This window comes from Myotis daubentonii, chromosome 12 (assembly GCF_963259705.1).
Source record: "Myotis daubentonii chromosome 12, mMyoDau2.1, whole genome shotgun sequence".
Classification (NCBI taxonomy): Eukaryota; Metazoa; Chordata; class Mammalia; order Chiroptera; family Vespertilionidae; genus Myotis; species Myotis daubentonii.
In genome coordinates this window covers 25,550,683-25,571,510 of record NC_081851.1, presented here as the reverse complement: position 1 = coordinate 25,571,510, position 20,828 = coordinate 25,550,683, and the positions used below count along the sequence as shown (strand labels likewise).

At 47.0% G+C, this 20,828-nt stretch overlaps 1 protein-coding gene across 1 annotated transcript in view; it reads right to left on the bottom strand.

Annotated features, from left to right (window-relative positions):
• Positions 1–20,828, bottom strand: part of POLR1A (RNA polymerase I subunit A) — a 78,431-nt gene that overhangs the window by 32,786 nt on the left and 24,817 nt on the right. Inside the window, exons 12-14 of the mRNA XM_059659234.1 lie at positions 19,550–19,780; positions 12,169–12,423; positions 3,752–3,943 (exon numbers count right to left, since the gene is read on the bottom strand). Of these exons, the coding sequence (XP_059515217.1) occupies positions 3,752–3,943; positions 12,169–12,423; positions 19,550–19,780 (678 nt within the window). The remainder of the gene's footprint in view (positions 1–3,751; positions 3,944–12,168; positions 12,424–19,549; positions 19,781–20,828) is intronic.

Genomic DNA, 20,828 nt, shown 5'->3' with positions numbered 1-20,828 from the left:
CACTTCTAAGGTAACTTGAGATAGCTTATAAAATAAAGTCATATAAATAGGAATAATAAAGTGGGAAAATACATATGGCCAACTAACTAAATCAGGAGTAGGCAAACTAGAGCCTGCAGGCCAAATCTGGACCACCAGCTCTATGTGTAAATAAAGTTAGACTGCCCTAACCGGTTTGGCTCAGTGGATAGAGAGTCAGCCTGCGGACTCAAGGGTCCCAGGTTTGATTCCCGTCAAGGGCATGTTCCATGGTTGCGGACACATCCCCAGTAGGGGGTGTGCAAGAGGCAGCTGATCGATGTTTCTCTCTCATCGATGTTTCTAACTCTCTATCCCTCTCCCTTCCTCTCTGTAAAAAATCAGTAAAATATATTTTTTAAAAAATAAATAAAGTCAGACTGGATAAAACCTATGCTCACTTATTTATGTGCTGTCTGTGGCTGTTTTCATGTTCTAATGGCAGAGCTAAGTAGCTGTAACAGATTGTGTGGTCAGCAAAGCCTAAAATATTTGCTATCTGGTTTTACAGAAAAAGCTTATCAACTCCTTGAACTAAACTATCCATATTATAGATTTTAATCAAACTGCAGAGTTGCCGGTGGTATTCGGTTAAGTCAACTTCCATTCTGGCCAGGATGGAGCAATGGTGACCTGATTTACTCTCCCACCAGAAACGTCAACAAAAGCAGACAAGAATATAAAACAACTAGGGGTCCGGTGCACGAAATTCGTGCACTGGGTGTGTGTGTGTGGGGGGGGGAGTGTCCCTCAGCCCAGCCTGCCCCCTCTCACATACTGGGAGCCCTCAGGCGTTGACCCCAGCCCAGGCCTGACGCTCTCGCGGGTTGGCGGCATGAGTGCGGGCGGACGCCACAGCCGCCTCGCTGGCCCGCGTCTGGGTCTACCGGCGGGATCAGGTCTCGGGCGACTGCTGGCACTCACACCCCCAACCCGCTCTCTGACAGCGCTGTACCATCCTGCCTGCAATATGCAAATTAGCCGCCATCTTTTTTGGCGGTTAACTGCCATCTTAGTTGGCAGTTAATTTGCATATCTCACTGATTAGCCAATGAAAAAGGTATCGGTCGTAAGCCAATTACCATTTTTCTCTTTTATTAGTATAGGATGATTTTCAAGACAACGGACATCAGGTAATGAAGAACAGTGATCAGCAAGGAGAGAGTAGAGAGTAGACTACCTATCAACTGAACCCAACTGACATTTACAGAGCAGTCCATCCAACAACAGCAGATTATGCATTTTTTTTAAATGTATTTTATTGATTTTTTACAGAGAGGAAGGGAGAGGGATAGAGAGTTAGAAACATCGATGAGAGAGAAACATCGATCAGCTGCCTCCTGCATACTCCCCATTGGGGACGCGTCCGCAACCAAGGCACATGCCCTTGACCAGAATCGAACCTGGGACCCTTGAGTCAGCAGGCTGATGCTCTATCCACTGAGCCAAACTGGTTAGGGCAGAATATACATTATTTTTAAGGGCACACCGAACACTTACCAAAACAGACCATAACTGAAGCCACAAAATGAATCTCAATAAATTTAAAGGGATTCAAGTCATCCAAGGTATATTCTTTGCTGCAAAATACTTAAATGGGAAATCTGTAACAAAGATATCTGGAAAATCTCTAAATATTTGGAAACTAAATAATGGACTTCTAAATAACTCATATGTTTAAAAAAGGAAAATTTGAAAGTGTGGAGAGCAGCTACAGTGTTTGGACAGGTTCAAGCCTCAGACTCATGAGAGGGGCACAGTCCTCTCATGGCCACGTGCAAGTTCCAGCTTGGAGGGCAGAGCCATCCCAGCACAATTATAGCCAACAGCTATAGTTGTAAGCTTGAACCTATGGTCTAAACACGTGATACCACGTGGCTGAGGGGTGTGGTCTTGATAGAGTTCAGGTGCATGTAACTGAGTAGGACTGAAACCCAGGAGAAGGTTGTAACCGTGCCCTCACTTTGCCTCGTGGAATCTGGCTATAAAATAAAGAGACGGCTTACAGGCTGTGGCACTGTCTCTCTCCATCAGAGAGGGCAGCGTCCCACTTAGCCCCAGCTTTATTCTCTTGTCTATCTTTTCTCAATCCTTCACGGCCCCACACAGGGTCACCCTTGGCCGTGCTGGAGCAGCACAGGGAAGTATTTTGAAATAAGTGAAAATACAACGTATCAGAATTTGTGGGATGTCATTACTAGAACTTATTAGGGGGGAAATTTATACATAAAGTACTTATAAAGAAAAGGAAACAGTCTCAAATCAATGATGTCAGCTTCAACCTTAAGTAACTAGAAAAAGAAAAGCAAATTAAACCCAATGAAAACAGAAGAAAGTAAATAATAAAGCTCAAAGTGAAATCAATGAAACAGGAAACAGAAAAATAGAAAAAGTCTATGAAAGCTGTTTTTCTGAGAGCAATAAAACCAACAAACCCTAGTCAAATTGATCAGGAAAAAAGAGAGAAGACATAAATTACCAATATCAGGAATGAGAAAGGTGGCCCACTTACAGATTGTACAGATAGAAAAGGATGATAAAGGAATATTATGATTAACTTTATGCCTATAAATTCAACAACTTATTTAAAATGGACAAAATCCTTGAGAAAACCAAGTATTAAAGCTCATTCAAGAAATAAGACGACCTGCCCCGGCCCATGCACTGAAAGGTCACTGATTTGATTCCCTTTCAAGGGCATGTTGCTGGGTCGCAGGTTCCATCCCTAGCACGTGCGAGAGGCAACCAGGCGATGTGTCTCTCTCACATTGTTTCTCTCTCTCTTTCTCTTTGTCTCTCTATCTCTCCCCCTCCGCCTTCCTCCCTTCCACTGTCTAAAAAATCAATGGAAAAAATATCCTCGGATGAGGATTAACAACAAAAAAGATAACCTGGACGAAACCGGTTTGGCTCAGTGGATAGAGCGTTGGCCTACGGACTGAAGGGTCCCGGGTTTGATACCGGTCAAGGGCATGTACCTGGGTTGCGGGCACATCCCCAGTTGGAGATGTGCAGGAGGCAGCTGATCGATGTTTCTCTCTCATCGATGTTTCTAGCTTTCTGTCTCTCTCCCTTCCTCTCTGTAAAATATCAATAAAATATATTAAAAAAAAAAAAGATAACCTGAATAGTATCCCTATATGTATGTACTAGAGAAATAAAAATTTTAGTTTAAACAAAGGATTTCAGGATGATTTTGAAAGTCTCTTTCTGCTCTTCAGTCCTTTAAGTCTGTGGACCTTGGATTTGACTGGTTTTTAGTTGTTAAACCAACCTCACATTCCTGGGATAATCTTTACTTGGTTGTGAGGCATTACCAACAGCACAAGCACATATATATATATATATTTTTAAATATTTTTATTGATTTCAGAGAGGAAGAGGGAGAGAGTTGGTTGTGAGAATTAAGTAAGATAACATAGCTAAAGCACTCAGCAAAGCACTCTGCCCCTCCCAGCAACTACTACCAACACTACCACCAACACCACTGCCCATAGCCACCATTTGGACTACGAGGTCATCACGTTTAAGTTAGAAGCAAAGGACAGAAACCACGCAGCCTACTACTCCGTTGAAACACTCAGACCCAAGAGCCCCTCAAAGAGGAAGTCACACTACTGTCTGATTAGTTACTTGTCTGTCCCTGGCATGGGCTCCTCTGGGAATGAAACCTTATATAGGAGTGGCCGGCGGCCTTCTGATATATACACTCTGGCCGTTTTCTCCCAATTACCTGCTTTCCGGTCCACAGTGGGAAAGGCTTCAGGATGGCAGGAGCAAAGAGCTTCACGTGTCCCACTTTGTCAGTGAGTCCTCGGTATACCAGTTCCATATACTGCTCCCGGGTGAAAAAGCAACCTCGGATGGTCATATTTGCACCGGCAATCATGTGATCTTGGATCAATCCTGCCAACGGCTGGCCATCCTACAAATCAAAACAGAAATGGGAAGAAGAACAAGAATAACTTTTTTTTTAAATATATATTTTATTGATTTTTTACAGAGATGAAGGGAGAGGGATAGAGAGTTAGAAACATCGATGAGAGAGAAGCATTGATCAGCTGCCTCCTGCACACTCCCCACTGGGGATGTGCCTGCAACCAAGGTACACGCCCTTGACCAGAATCGAACCTGGGACCTTTGAGTCCGCAGACTGATGCTCTATCCACTGAGCCAAACAGGTTAGGGCAAGAATAACTTTTAAGTCACATTCTAATTCCTAATCATCTGCCTGGAGGCCGCCTCTTGGCAACAGCCCTGTCTCATGGCCTCATGCTGTCCTTTCCCACAGCCGAGGAGGCAGGTGCCGAGGCCTCTCGTTTTGAGAGTAAACTGCCGCCCAGAGCACATGGCCAGGGCCTCCTTCTGCCGTTGCATTGCCCACAGTTCTCTATCAAAACTGCGTCAAAACCATCCACTTCCCCAAGCCTTGCCGCCATGATCCCATCTGGTTCTAGTTACTCCAGCATATTTTTGGCATTTATGCACAAATTTGGTCTGGCTGCTGCTAGCTATGTTCTTGTTTTTATATTTTGGTTTTATGCTTTAGGATTTTTCTCACATTTCTGGCCTGGTTCTCCTCTAAATTGGTCATCCATTCAACAAATAGTTACTGAGAGCTTACTGTGCGGTCTAATCACTGGGTTAGAACTTCCATCTACTTCTGTGGACCAAACAGGCACAATCCTCTATGAGGAGGAAGAGCTGGACAGTAAGCAGCTGTCTGGATAAATACATCGGCACAAAGAGTTTTAAATGACATGGAAGAAAATCACAGAACGGATCATCATACAGATCTGCGGTAGGGGGAGGGTCAGGAGCGGTCTCTCTGAGGGGCAGCGTTACAGCGAGGCCTGAGAGTGATGGGGGTCAGCAGTGCAGGGGGCAGGGGTTCAGGCAGAGGCTCCTGGGAGGGTCATGGAAGGGCCTTGACATACATGACTGCTGAAGGAAAGAACGTCCCTGTGAGTGTTCACAGTGCAGCATGTGTTCATGGTGGGCCGGTCAAAAGGCTGTTTTCCACCAGAGGTCCAAACAGGGGCTTGCATATCAGGTTTGGTGGGTACATGCATCTCCTTGGGCACTTGCCACAGGGTTTCTGACCCTTAGCCTCCTAACCCTCTCTGCAGGTCTGTGTCCATGGCAACATAAGGCAGACTAAAGTAAGAATAGCTGTGCTCACTGACATTCTTTCAGAAGCAGTTTTTGCAAACTTTTCAATGTTTATAGGAACTTGAAAAAAAAAATCTGAAGATTGTTACCATTTGATTATTTGCCAAATATGACCCAATATTATGGCCATATTTCATAAGCAGGGCTAAAGGACTCACAAATGCAGCCTTGGAGAAGCACCAGGAATTAAACCACAAGTACTAATTCAAAAGCTAAAAAGGGTACTTGTCAAATAGTCTAAGTACCAGGACAATGGCTCTATGTAAATTCAAAGTTAATTATTACAAATGGATGGATAAGTGCTGTCAATCGAAGGCAAGATCAGATAGAGCAAATAGCCCTTCCAACTTCAATAAAAATTACACTCTGGCCCTGGCCGGATGGCTCAGTTGGTTGGACCATTGTCCTTATACCAAAAGGTTGCAGGTTCGATCCTTGGTTGGGGACGCATATGGGAGGCAACTGATGGATGTTTCTCTCTCACATCGTTGTTTCTCTCTCTCTCTCAGATTAATAAACATATCCTCAGGTGAAGATTAAAAAATATATACTCTGTAGCTTGTTCCAAAGACATGGTCTTATTTTGCTTGGGGGAAAACCCAAACCAATATTACACATTTGACTCATCCCACAATCTTTGGAGGCAGATACAGATTTTTCCTTTTGTTTTCTTCCTTTAAAGAACATAATTACAGGTTATGTGACCCATTCCATGCCTTCTCCTTTCTCTGTCCAGATTTCTACATGACTAGAAAATTATCTTAATGATTAAATTGTTTTCAATGCAATAATCATGAGTTCTAGGAAGGAATGCTGATTAAAGCAATTTACTAAGGGTCAACTTATGATTCTGAATTTCCTAAATCCTGCTTAGGATCAAAAAGACCATCTCTAAACAAAAACCCAGATAATTGTCAGCTATCCTATTCCATTTAATATCACAGCAAAATGATATTACAAGTAATGTCTTTGGTCAGGATGCTCAGAGAATTAGGGTTTTCTATGACTTGAATCTTCTAGCTGACTAAGTAGAAGTCAGAAAACTATTCTCAAGCCTTGTTAAAAATAATTTCCACAAAGCACTGGCCCTCAATAAATTTAAGAAAGAAAAAAGTTAATTCACAAAGAAAAACATAAATAAAAAGTTTAACTATTTTCTGAAAAGAAATAAAGTCCCATTCATTTTAAGTAAACAGACAGTACACAACTCTATTAAATACTTACAAACCAAAAAAATAAATTTACTTTAATGTGTATTATGGTTAGTTAAGGAAGAATACCTGGAAATGTAAAAGGAATGGAAACATGAACAGAGAGAAATGAAGACAAAGAAAGGTATACCAAAAACATTAAAAACATATATATGGCTTTCCTAGTTTAACAAAACCACTTCTTGTCCTCTAAGGACACTGCCACCAAAATACTTCAACACATGTTGCATTTTTATAACCATTAGTAAAAAGGAGGATTCCACCTCTTGGCATTAACACCAAGGACTAAATGAAATGTATCAAAAATTAAAAACCCTTGCCGAAGCCGGTTTGGCTCAGTGGATAGAGCGTCAGCCTGCGGACTCAAGGGTCCCAGGTTCTATTCCGGTCAAGGGCTTGTACCTGGGTTGCGGGCACATCCCCAGTGGGAGATGTGCAGGAGGCAGCTGATCGATGTTTCTCTCTCATCGATGTTTCGAACTCTCTATCCCTCTCCCTTCCTCTCTGTAAAAAATCAATAAAATATATTTAAAAAAAAAAAAACCCCTTTAACTAAGACAAAAGATACTAAGAGTGAAGCGAACCCTCAGATCATTCCCTAGAAATTTTCACTATTTGTTAAGCCAACTATGCTGGCTAATTTATTAAGCCAATTATAAAGCTACTAGAAGCCCAGCACACAAAATTCATGCACTCTGGGGGGGTCCCTCAGGAGCAGGCCTAAGTCATCAGTCAGACATCCTCGGTACTGCTGCGGAGGTGGGAAAGACTCTTGCCACTGTGGCTGCACTTGCCAGCAGTGAGCTGGGCTTCTGGCTGAGCAGCGCTTCCCCTGTGGGAGCGCACTGACCACCAGGGGGCAGCTCCTGCATTGAGCATCTGCTCCCTGGTGGTCAGTGTGTGTCATAGCAACTGGTCGTTCTGCCGTTTGGTCGATTTGCATATTAGCCTTTTATTATATAGGATTACAAAGGTTAAAAGACAAAAATAGGAAGAGCATGTATAATTACAACAATAAATTCAGGGATACACATACACACACACAACAAAAACACCTAGTAAAAATAATGACAAAAACACAAGGATGAAGAGAGTGAGTAAAAACTGTAGTGATTTTACAACATAATAAAGACCATATGTAACAAACTCACAGCTAACATCATACTCAACAGGGAAAAGAAAGAAGTGTTTTTCTTAAGATTAGGAACAAGAAGGGATGTCCACTTTCACCACTCCTAATCAACATAGTACTGGAAGTAGCAGCCATAGCAATTAGAGAAGAAAAATAAATTGAAAGCATCCAAATTGGAAAGGAAGAAGTAAAATTATCATTATTTGCAGACGACATGATATTATATATAGAGAACCTAAAGATGCCACCAAGGAACTATTAGAATTGGTAAGTTAATTCAGTAAAGTAGCAGGATACAAAAACATTCAGAAATCGGTGGCATTTTTATACACCAATAATGAACTATCAGAAATGGGAACTAAGAAAACAATCCCATTTACAATTGCATCAAAAAAATAAAACACCTAAGAATAAATTTAACCAAGGACTTGTACTCAGAAAACTGTAAGACACTGAAGAAAGAAACTGAAGAATATACCAATAAATGGAAGCATATACCATGTTCACAGATAGAATTAACATCAAAGTATCTATAGATTCAATGCAATCCCTATCAAAATATCAATGGCATTTTTGACAGAGCTAGAACAAATAATCCTAAAATTTATATGGACTAATAAAGAGCCCAAATAGCCATAGCAATCTGGAGAAAGAAAAATAAAGTGGGAGGTATTATGCTACCTGATATCAAACTATATTAGAAGGCCATAGTAATCAAAACCACATGATACTACCATTAAAAAAAGAAACATAGATCAATGGAACAGAATAAAGAGTCCAGAAATAAACCTGCAGCTATATCGCGAATTAATCTATGATATACATGGAGTTGAGATAGTATATTAAATAAATGGTGTTGGAAAAATTGGACAGATACATGCAAAACAATGAAATCAGGCCACTTACACGATATACAAAAATCAACTCAAAATGGATTAAAGACTTAAATGTAAGGCTCAAAACCATAAATCTCCTAGAAGAACACATAGTTAGTAAACTCTGACGTTTCTTAACAATAATTTTTCTGATATGCCTCCTTGGGCAAGGGAAACAAACAAAAATAAACAAATGGGACTACATCAAACTAAAAAGTTTTTGCACAGCAAAGGAAACCATGGACAAAACAAAAAGACAACCCACTGAATGGCAGAACATATCCGTTAAGGATACATCTGAGAAGAGGTTAATTTCCAAAATTATAAGAACTCATCGACAATTCAACACCAAACAATCCAATTAGAAAATGGGTAGAGGACCTGAATAGACACTTCTCCAAAGAGGACATACAGATATCCAATAGATACAGTGGGGCCTTGACTTACGAGTTTAATTCGTTCTGAGACTGAGCTCGTTAAGGAGCTCGTTAACTCAAATTACTCTGTCAACTCAATGCAAAAAAATCCGCCAGAGACAGCCGGTATCTCAAAAAACTCGTTAGTCGGGACACTCGTAAGTCAAGGCCCCACTGTATATGAAAATGTTCAACGTGACTAATCAACAGAGAAATGCAAATTAAAATCATAATGAGATATCACCTCATACCTGACAGAACGGCTATCATCAATAAGTCAACAAACAGCAAGTGCTGGCGAGGATAAGGAAAGGAACCATTGTACATTGTTGATGCAAATTCAAATTGATGCAGCCACTATAGTAAACAGTATGGAGGTTCCTTAAAAATTCAGATACAGAGAACAAATTGATAATCACCAGATGGGAGGAGGGTTGGGTGGACAGCTGAAAAGGTGAAAGGGATTAAGAAGTAAAATTGGCCCTAACTGGTTTGGCTCAGTGGATAGAGCGTCCGCCTGGGGACTGAAGGGTCCCAGGTTCAATTCCGGTCAAGGGCATGTACCTTGGTTGCCAGCACATCCCCAGTAGGGGGTGTGTGGGAGGCAGCTGGTCGATGTTTCTAGCTCTCTATCCCTCTCCTTCCTGTCTGTAAAAAGACAATAAAATATATATTTAAAAAAAAAAGAAAAGTAAAATTGGTCCTAGCCGGTTTGGCTCAATGGATAGAGCATCAACCTGCAGACTTAAGGGTCCCAGGTTCGATATTGGCCAAGGGCACATGCCCAGGTTGTGGGCTCGATCCCCAGTAGGGGATGTGCAGGAGGCAGCTGATCAATGATTCTCTCTCATCACTGATATTTCTATCTCTCTCTCCCTCTCCCTTCCTCTCTGAAATCAATAAAGAAATATATTTTTTTTAAAGAAGAAGAAGTAAAATTGCCAATTATAAAAATAGTCAAAGGGGCCCTGGCCTACATGGCTTAGTCGTTAGAATGTCAGCCCTCAAACTGAAGGCTCTCGAGTTGGATTCTGGGTCAAAGGCACACACCTGGGTTGCAGGTTTGTTCCCCAGCCCCAGTTGGGGCATGTGCGGGAGGCAACCAATCCATGTGTCTCTCTTGCATCGATATTTCTCTCTCTCTGCTCCCCTCCCTCCCTTCTACTCTCTCTAAAAATCAGTGCAAAAATATCCTCAGGTGAGGAGTAACAAAACAAAAAAAAATAATCAAAGGGATGTAAAGTACAGCACAGGGAATATAGTCTGTAACGTAGTAACTATATTCGGTGTCAGGTGGACACTAGACTCACTGTGGTGAGCACTTCGTAAGGTGTATAAAGCACGTCATAAGGTATATCACTATGTTGCAGACCTGAAATTAATATAGTATTGTATGTCAACTGTGAAAAATAAATAAGATTAAAAAAAGAAATTAATTTATTGATATAAGCTTCCTTACCTATGTTCTGCCTGTCTCCCGACCTTAAACTCAATAGGTATGTAATCCAGAGTGATGAGGCACTCTGGGTTTACACAGGCCTGCCCTCCGCAGCACACATGTAAACACGAAGCTCTATACTACCTTTTCAAAGAAAACTCAAGGACAGAACATCCAAGATTCACTAGTAGGAGAATTTCAGGGTACCCCAACTCCCCATGCAGCTAATGTCCAGAGGCCACTCTGCCAGCAAAAACTGACCCATCTGCTGCTCACTGATGGTGTCCCGTGGGGCAATGTGACACTGCTCTAGAGCAGAGAGCTGGCTCAACAGGGCTGAACATGTGCTTGGGTTCAAGTCCTGGCCTCACTGCTGGCTGGCAAGTTAGTCACTTGTGCTTCCTCATGTGAAAATCGCACCTGCCCCGTAGGCTGCTGTGAGGACTAAGTAAGAGGATGTTTGCAAATTGCTTGGGCAGTGCCTGGTGAACAGGGAGTGCTCGACAGATGAACTTTTATTGCCACCACTGCCAAAGCTATGGCCACCATTGTTTTACATGAACAGGCAAAAAGCCAATTCCCAAATTAATCGTATTATTCCAAGTATATCTTCTAATTAGTAGTAAAAATTAGCAAAACTATTTCTTCTCATTTCTGAGTGACCTGAGTGGGCCCTAACTCCTCCTTCCTACTTTCAGGTCTTCCCTAGTCATCAGCTGGCTAAGGTGGGCAGAGGAGGGAAATAAAGTTAAACTCAGATATCTGGATCATGAAGCTACTGTGGTGTGTCTGGGAAAAGAAGCTGGGATACGCCGGCCTGACTCCCAGGGAGGCAGATGACTGATGGGGAAAGAGAAGTTCCAGAGGAGAGGGCGCTAACTGATGCGGGACACCCCTGAGCAGCCTCCAGTGGTCCCTGAGTGCGAAGGTTCCATCCCTCTGCAGAAGGCCGGCAGGGCCCATAGAGGGGATCCGAATAAAACCCCAGAGAACCTGGGAGCTCCTGTCCTTCCTCCTGCTTCTCCGCTGTGTCCAGGGGCAAGCAACACACTCCTGTGTGAAGGTGGACATCGCCAGCACCTACCCCACCCTCTGCTGGGAGGGTGAAAGGAGAAGCCTCCAAAGTCCTCTGCAGTGTCTGGCGCTGAAAAAGTGCTTGGAAACGGTAGCCACAATCCTATTGCTATTACTGCTAGCTCTTTCATCCTCCACCCCAGTCCAAGTGAATGATGTGTCATTGTGAATCACTGTGATGCAAAGGCTTATACTTTAAAGGCCTCAGGCCTTTGGGGTGAGGGGCGAGGGGGGACTGGCTCTCCCCATTCTGTTCCTCCCCTGAGCGCGCTGACTCGGGCCTCTGCCATGAGAATGGGTCGTCTGGCCAGGCCAGGGGGAGGGAAGCGGCATTCCCAGGGGTTCCTCTGGACGGCCGTGTTCACATGGGTCTGCCTCTGAGAACCAACCTCGGAATGAGAAGGAAGGGGCTCAAAGAGAGGCCTCTGTGGCCTGGAAGGGGTGCTCATTCGGGCCCTTGGAGTTGTCTCTTAAAATTCAAGCATCTCAGAATTCAAAGGATCAAAGTTATCTGAGAACCACGGGGACCAGCACAGTTGGGATGCTACTCCTTGCCAAGGGTAATAAACATAAGTCTGGAAGACAAGGCCTATTATGTAACTTTTGGTGATGAATCTTATGATTTCTATTTTTAAAAGGCAGCAAAACAGAAACCTTTCCCTGGCTCTAAGCAACTAGAGGGCCGAAACCCCACCTGGAGGAAGCCAGGACCCTGTGATCCACATGCTTCTGCCCTGAGCTGTCCCCTGACCCCAGGAGCTGGAGGGCCCAGCTCGAAAGGGCCACGCTGTGCCACGCTGTGACTGCGGACCAGCCTCACGGTCAGACCTACCTTGGGAACAAGGTACTGCTGATCTGTGCAGGCCAGGACATAGGCCTCGGCCCGGCCCAGTTCACTCTGGGGGAAGTGGGCATTCATCTCGTCTCCATCAAAGTCAGCGTTATAGGCCTTGCAGTTGGCATAGTGGAGCCGTAGGACTTTCTCTTCGGGCAGGATGCGGGCGTGGTGCGCCTGGATGGAAGGTCTGTGCAGGGTGGGCTGTCGGTTCAGCAGGAGAACGTCCCCGTTCTTCACGTGTCGGCACACCTGGGCCAGAGTGTAGGACAGACTGCGATCAGCGGCAACTTCAACATCATTACCATCCCCAGAGCTCACCTCAGCCTGGCCGAGTGTGGCTTCTATCTGTCTCATGCTTTATTCAACCAAATAAAAGGCAGTTTTTAGACTGGAGCAAAACTCTAAACAACTTTGAGAAATAGCTACTAGTCCCTCTGGTGCTTTGAGAAATTGCTACTAGTCCAGCATAGCTCCATCCAGGCTCTGGGCTCAGAGGGACAGCAACAGACAAGGCTCCAGGCCCCTGTCCAGTAATCTCTGTCTCCTTCACAGATGCATGGCCTCTCTGGAGCCCTGAATTCCTCAGAGAATTAATCTGAAGAAAGAAATGAGTACTTCTGAAGACAGCACATCCGGATAGAATCCTGAGAACCCCGGGTTTGAAAGGATTTGGCAGAACTCTAGCATCCCCTCGCCCCCGACGCTCACACGTGAGTATGTTACTCTACGTATAAATTCCACATTTTACAAATACCTTGCCAACCTCAGACAGCAGAGCCAGGACCGCTGGGGTTCTCGATTCCCAGTTCCAAGCCCTCTGAACACATTTCATTACACTCCAAAAATTATTTAAAAGTTTAAATTGCCATAGGCTTTGGGAAAGCAATTTTTTAAAAAAATATATTTTATTGATTTTTTACAGAGAGAAAGGGAGAGGGATAGAGAGTTAGAAACATTGATGAGAAACATCAATTCAGCTGCCTCCTGCACACCCCCCACTGGGGATGTGCCCGCAACCAAGGTATATGCCCTTGACCGGAATCGAACCTGGGACTCTTCAGTCCGCAGGCCAACGCTCTATCCACTGAGCCAAACAAGTTAGGGCATGGGAAAGCAATTTGAAAAAAGATTCTAGAACATTTAAAACTCATTTCCTTTTGGCCTTTCAGAAGAAAAGGAGCGCCAATGAAAGGTTATATAAACATTATGTTTATGTAGCACACTTTTTAACAGTGGCAAAAACTGAAAATAACCTGGCTGCCCACTGAAGGGGCACAGGGGAATAAAGCATGGTGTACACTATGAAATACTATGCAGTGATGAGAAGGCTTAGTTAAATCTATACTAGTCCTGAAGTGATGGCAATAATGTATTTCAGTATAAAAAACATGTCTAGGTGCTGTCTACAGTGATAGAATGAGGCAATTTAAAGCCCTCCCCAACTCTGTATGTGTTTATATATACACAAGGGAAAAGGGGGCTTGGATCCTCAACAACCTGTTACTATGGTCTCCTTGGGGGCAGGGGCACATGGGGAAGGTAAGGCACAGATTATCATTACATTATTTTCATTACCTTTATACATCTGATTATTGCTCATGTTACAATGAGCATTTATTTACCTCTGCAAGACTATTTAAAAAGATCATAAACTATTTTTGAACAAAGCAAGAACTATTTCACAAGTGGTATGCTCTCTGTGAGGGAAAAAGAGAAAGACTAATTTGAAGAGAATAAAAACAACAACTAATTTTACCCCTTAAAGATAACCACCATTCCTGCATTTTCCCTCTCACAGATATGTCATTGGTCATGTCCTCCTGACAGAACACCTCCCACCATAGCTGGCTTTAATATTAGGCTCACTAAGCCTTTTACTGCCTTTATCTTATGTTACATTAACCATTGGCTTCCTAAATGATAAATATAAATGCTACTTTAAAAACCAACACATAGCCCGGCCAGTGTTGCTCAGTGGTTGTGTTAACCTATGAGCCAGGAGGTCACGGTTCCATTCCCAATCAGGGCACATGCCCTGGTTGCAGGCTCAGCCCCCGGTAGGGGGCATGGAGGAGGCAGTCGATCAATGATTCTCTCCAATCATTGATGTCTCTCTCTCTCTCTCTCTTTCTCTCTGCCCCCTTCCTCTCTGAAATCAATAAAAACATATTTAAAAAATAAAAATAACAAACAAATGCATAAAGGCAACTGCTACTCCAACTAATCTGCATGCCCTCTAAGCAGTCAGGGGAATCATGGAGATGGGGTGAGACCTCTCTGCACCCCAAGTTTCCTCTAAATCCCAGCAGACAACAAGCTGGGGGACAACAAATTACAAGGCCAGTGTGTTCTTACGTTGTCCACATTTATGCAGCTGCATCAGAAGGTTGGAGAAAGAGGGGCTAGAGGTTACGAAGAGATGCTCCCCACCTCCCTCCCCCCATTCCTCCTCCCCTGGTTTCCTCCAGCTCAGGAAGCAGGGGGCAAACCCCTCATATCCGGAAAGGCAGGCCCAAGAGCACCTGGTGCAGGCAGTCCTTCTGCTCCCTGAGAAATTCCAACTCCGCCTTCCTGCCCCCACGTCCATGTTTCCAAGGAGACCTGGGTTCTGAAGATCCCCATGAGCATTTGCCCAGGGCATGCCACGGAGCCTGAGCTGACTTTCAAGGTCATATTTCCTTAGGCTCCCAAGGGAGAAATTGCTGGACCTGTGGCCCAGGCCCAAACCTCCAGGCTGGGCCTCGGATCCGAGTCTCACAGCTTCAACACATCCTCCAGGATAAGCAAAGCCCACAGCTGGGAAGGCACGCAGGCCAGACGGGCAGGCACCAGCCAATCCAAACAGAAACCCTGGAGCACAGGGTGTTCCCCGGGCCAACGCAAACCTGAGGCCCTTCCTTTCTCTTGTCTCTAAATAAACACTGCAGTGAAAATTAGTGTGCCCAGTGCCCGGGTCAGAGCTTTCGGAGGCAGATCCGGAGCCAAAGTCAGCTTCTGGCAGACTGCTGGGCTGAGAACTACGACTCAGCCCTCCTGGCCACTTCCTCCTCCATTTACAAGGCCCACGGGAAGGAGCACAGACATCACACCTCCCAGGAAATAGGTCTCCCAGTCACCCTTTCCCCTTCTCTCTTAACCCTCTCATCCTCACCGGAACCTGTCACTTCCCCCAGCCCTAGCCTGGTCCTGATCCATACACAACGCCATTAACCAAAGTCCTTACAACTTACAAATAGACTGTAAGTGCACGCGTATTTGATAAAACGTGTAAGTATTATTTATATGTGACATTACTGAGACTTTGGAGAATAGAGATAACCATCCTGCCCTATCTGGTTTGGCCCAGTGGTTACAGCATTGGCCCTCGGACTGAACGGTCGTGGGTTTGATTCCAGTCAAGGGCATGTCCCTTGGTTGCAGGCTGGATCCCCGGCCCTGGTTAGGGCACATTCAGGGGGCAACCAATGAATGTCTCTCTCACATCTATGCTTCTCTCTCTCTGTCTCCCCCCCTCCCTTCCACTCTCTCTAAATATCAATGGAAAAAATATCCTCAGGTGAGGATAAAAGATAATCATGCTGAGTCCTCAGGTTCTGATGTAAGCACCACTTTTCTTTCCTAAGTCCCTTCTTGCCTTTGCCCCTGGGCCACATCATCAGGCCCAATGTGGTCCCTCATGCCTCAGCCTCCTGAACCTCAGCCTGGATCCGGCCCTCCACAGGGCTTCCTGTCGCCCTCACCTGTCTCCTGATGTCTCCACACCCTCCCTCCAGTCCACCCTGCAGCACGGCCCTCAGACTCCTTCCTTCTCCAGCTTGCGTACATGAAGTCACCATCTCCACTGCTACTCCCCGTTGTGTCTGCCGCAGCACTCAACGGTGGGCAACACACTTAGCTCCAGGGTGGCGGGACCTTGTCCCTGGAGACTGGCAAAGTGCAGCACGGAGCAGCAGTGGACCCGCACTCAGTGCCGCCGGACCCCACCCTGCTTTCCTCTCTCAACTTTTCTCTCAAAATTTCCTTCTGAGGCTGTTTCACACGCTCGACTTGACTGTAAATTCAATGAAATACACCTGGACTTCTCTGGCAGCTCTCACAGCTCCTAGAAAAACACCACGCACTTAGAGAGCAGGATAACCTGTGAGCCCGAACGCACATCTGAATGCGCTAGAAAGAAAAGTTGGTGACTTGTTCTGTTTCTGCACGTGTCCCCTGCCCCAAAGTGGAAACCACGGGGCATGTTACTGCTCTCCCTCAGGAGAGCTGAAAACGGGAGGAAGCGAGACCACAGGCCGCGCCGAAGATCGGTGGGAACCGTGCTGGTCCCACAACAAGCCAAGGGTGCTTCGTTGTCCTCTGTTTCTCTTCCAAAGTTCTTTCGGGGCTGAGCAAACAGTAATGCACTGACCCATTGCCAAAGACCTAGTCAGCCCCCCGACTCTGGGCTGTCAGTGAGAAATCAAACCCAGACTGACTCTATAAAACTCTAACAACTTCTGCCACAATCATCTGCTACCCTCTGCCGGCAGGAATGGCTATTATTGACAAGAGTTGTCACCCGCTGATTTCACGTTCTCAGCCAACATTGCTAGTCAGTCCTTTACTCTTACCAGTGGAGCCTAGATAAGGCTCAGGATCCCTTAAAACAGTGGTTCTCCACCTTGGCTGCACATTAGAATCACCTGGGAATCTTTTGAAAATCCTGATTTCTGGGCCTCATCCTCTGGGAATTCTGTTTCTGTGTTATGGGGTGGGGCCACAACATTAGTAACAAAGAAACAGAATTTCCGGAGGATGGGTCCCAGAAAGCAGGATTTTGAAAAGATTCCCAGGTGATTCTAATGTGAAGCCAAGGTTGAGAACCTCTGCCTTAAAAGGTACCACAGACCGCCAGCACCGGTTTGGCTCAGTGGATAGAGCGTCAGCCTGCAGACTGAAAGGTCCCAGGTTTGATTCCGGTCAAGGGCATGTACCTGGGTTGCGGGCACATCCCCAGTGGGACATGTGCAGGAGGCAGCTGGTCGATGTTTCTCTCTCATCGATGTTTCTAACTCTCTGTCCCTCTCCCTTCCTCTCTGTAAAAAATCAATAAAATATATTTTAAAAAAAATACCTACTTAAAAAAAAAAAAAAAAAAAGTACCACAGACCAACACCAGCAACTGCCTAAAATTGCAGCAGCAGATGAAACCTGTCAATTATCACTGACAGAATATTTCCTTCCTCTGGGGCAGTTCTCAAACTTTAGCATGCAAAGGAACCCTCCAGAGAGCGTGTGAAAACACAAACCCCTGGGCCCCATTCCCAGCGGTTCCAGTTCTGTAGGTGAGGGGGCGGAGGGGAGAGGGGGGTAAACATGTATTTCTCTCAAGCTCCGGGAATGCTGATGACGACCTGAGCACCACCCCCTGGGTAGCCCTAGTCAAGGACAGCAAATTCTCCTGCTGAGGCCACAACTGAGTCAGGATTAAAGAGCTTTCTCAAACCCGATGTGTGCCCAGCATTGCGCTGCGTGGTGTGAGACAGCCAAGTGAAGCTGTAATCCTGGTGTCAGCGACCCAGGAGCTTCAGTTCCAGCTGAGAGAGTCAACACCATGAAGCCCCCAAGGAACACCCACATGTGGGAGAAGCTTTATCTCGGGGAGACAGAAACTGCTCACGCAGCATCTCCACAGCCAGCACTCACTGCAGCCCCAGCACCCCCACAGCCAGCACTCACTGCAGCCCCAGCACCCCCACAGCCAGCACTCCCTGCAGCCCCAGCACCCCCACAGCCAGTAATCACTGTAGCCACAGCACCCCCATAGTCAGCACTCCCTGCAGCCCCAGCACCCCCACAGCCAGCACTCCCTGCAGCCCCAGCACCCCCACAGCCAGCACTCACTGCAGCCCCAGCACCCGCACAGCCAGCACTCCCTGCAGCCCCAGCACCCCCATAGTCAGCACTCACTGCAGCCCCAGCACCGCCACAGCCAGCACTCACTGCAGCCCCAGCACCCCCATAGTCAGCACTCACTGCAGCCCCAGCACCCCCACAGCCAGCACTCCCTGCAGCCCCAGCACCCCCACAGCTAGTACTCCCTGCAGCCCCAGCACCCCCACAGCCAGCACTCCCTGCAGCCCCAGCACCCCCACAGCCAGCACTCCCTGCAGCCCCAGCACCCCCACAGCTAGTACTCCCTGCAGCCCCAGCACCCCCACAGCCAGCACTCACTGCAGCCCCAGCACCCCCATAGTCAGCACTCACTGCAGCCCCAGCACCCCCACAGCCAGCACTCACTGCAGCCCCAGCACCCCCACAGCTAGTACTCCCTGCAGCCCCAGCACCCCCACAGCCAGCACTCCCTGCAGCCCCAGCACCCCCACAGCCAGTAATCACTGTAGCCACAGCACCCCCATAGTCAGCACTCCCTGCAGCCCCAGCACCCCCACAGCCAGCACTCCCTGCAGCCCCAGCACCCCCACAGCCAGCACTCCCTGCAGCCCCAGCACCCCCACAGCTAGTACTCCCTGCAGCCCCAGCACCCCCACAGCCAGCACTCCCTGCAGCCCCAGCACCCCCACAGCTAGTACTCCCTGCAGCCCCAGCACCCCCACAGCCAGCACTCACTGCAGCCCCAGCACCCCCACAGCCAGCACTCCCTGCAGCCCCAGCACCCCCACAGCTAGTACTCCCTGCAGCCCCAGCACCCCCACAGCCAGCACTCCCTGCAGCCCCAGCACCCCCACAGCTAGTACTCCCTGCAGCCCCAGCACCCCCACAGCCAGCACTCCCTGCAGCCCCAGCACCCCCACAGCCAGTAATCACTGTAGCCACAGCACCCCCATAGTCAGCACTCCCTGCAGCCCCAGCACCCCCACAGCCAGCACTCCCTGCAGCCCCAGCACCCCCACAGCCAGCACTCCCTGCAGCCCCAGCACCCCCACAGCCAGCACTCACTGCAGCCCCAGCACCCCCACAGCCAGTAATCACTGTAGCCACAGCACCCCCATAGTCAGCACTCCCTGCAGCCCCAGCACCCCCACAGCCAGCACTCACTGCAGTCCCAGCACCCCCACAGCCAGTACTCACTGCAGCCCCAGCACCCTCACAGCCAGCACTCCCTGCAGCCCCAGCACCCCCACAGCTAGTACTCCCTGCAGCCCCAGCACCCCCACAGCCAGCACTCCCTGCAGCCCCAGCACCCCCACAGCCAGCACTCCCTGCAGCCCCAGCACCCCCACAGCTAGTACTCCCTGCAGCCCCAGCACCCCCACAGCCAGTACTCCCTGCAGCCCTAGCACCCCCACAGCCAGCACTCACGGCAGCCCCAGCACCCCCACAGCCGCACTCACTGTAGCCACAGCTACAGTGATCAAACCTGCCCACTACTCACAATTTTTGTCCCCTGGGGTTTCGGTGCCCCGGTGGCTGGTGTCAGGAGCTGCTTAGCCACAGCTTCCCGTTGGGTTAGGTCCACAGCGCTCAGGGCTGTGCGACTGCCATCCTCATTGATGACCATGGAGGCTCCTGGGTGCACATTGGGGCCATTGATGACTGCTTGCCTCAGTTCCTGTACATTCCAGGGGGTAACTGGCTGAGGGTAGGTCAGTTTTGTGGCAAACACCTGAAAACGATGAATGGATATAAAAACTCAGGGTGGGCAAGTACATGGACCCAAAGTCTGACACAACAAGCTGTGTGACTTTTTCTCAAACACATGCAGGTGCAGTCTTATCCAAAAAAGGTTCTTTAAGGAGGTAAGACTGGCCTGTCTTTTCCACAGGCCATGTCTCCACATTCCAGGCCTGAAGGCAGGGTTGGGGAACTGTTTTTCTGCCAAGGGCCATTTAGATATTTGTAACATCATTCGAGGGCCATACAAAATTAACTTAAAACTTAGCCTGCTAGCCCAGCCGGTATGGCTCAGAGCATCAGACTACGAACCAGGAGGTCACTGGTTTAATTCCCCGTCAGGGCACATGCCTGGGTTGTGGGCTCAATCCCTAGTAGGGGATGTGCAAGAGGCAGCCAATCCATGATTCTCTCTCATCATTGATGTTTCTATCTCTCTCTCTCCCCCTTCCTCTCTGAAATCAATTTTAAAAATGCTACAATTGGTCAAACATTTAATTAACTCACCCCTAACGCCTTGGCAGGGCCAGACCAAATGATTTCTCGGGCCTTACATGGCAGGGGCCGGCTGTTCCCCACTCCTGCCTTAAGGGAACAGAGTTCGGGCCCTGTCCCAGAAGTCTGTCTGAGAGAATGATCTGAGTATTGCCTTCTACACGTAAGAATTTTTTTTTTAATTTGAGATATTATTCGTAAAGATATATGTACCTATATGTCCACTGCAGCATTTTTCACAGACCTATTCTTTCTTTTTTATTGATTTGAGAGATGAAGGGAGAGACAGAAACATTAATCAGTTGCCTCCTGCATGCCCCCTACTGGGAATGGAGCCTGAAACTTGTGCATGTGCCCTGACTGGGAATCAAACTGATGACCTTTTGGTTTATGGGTCGACACTTAACCACTGACCCACACTGGCTGGACATGTAAGAATTTTTAACCCATTCTAAAACATCATCATTTCCTCCTCTGCCAGTAAATTCATGGACCCCAAAGGGAACACAGAATGGGACACTAGCTTGAGAGAGGTGGCGAGTGCT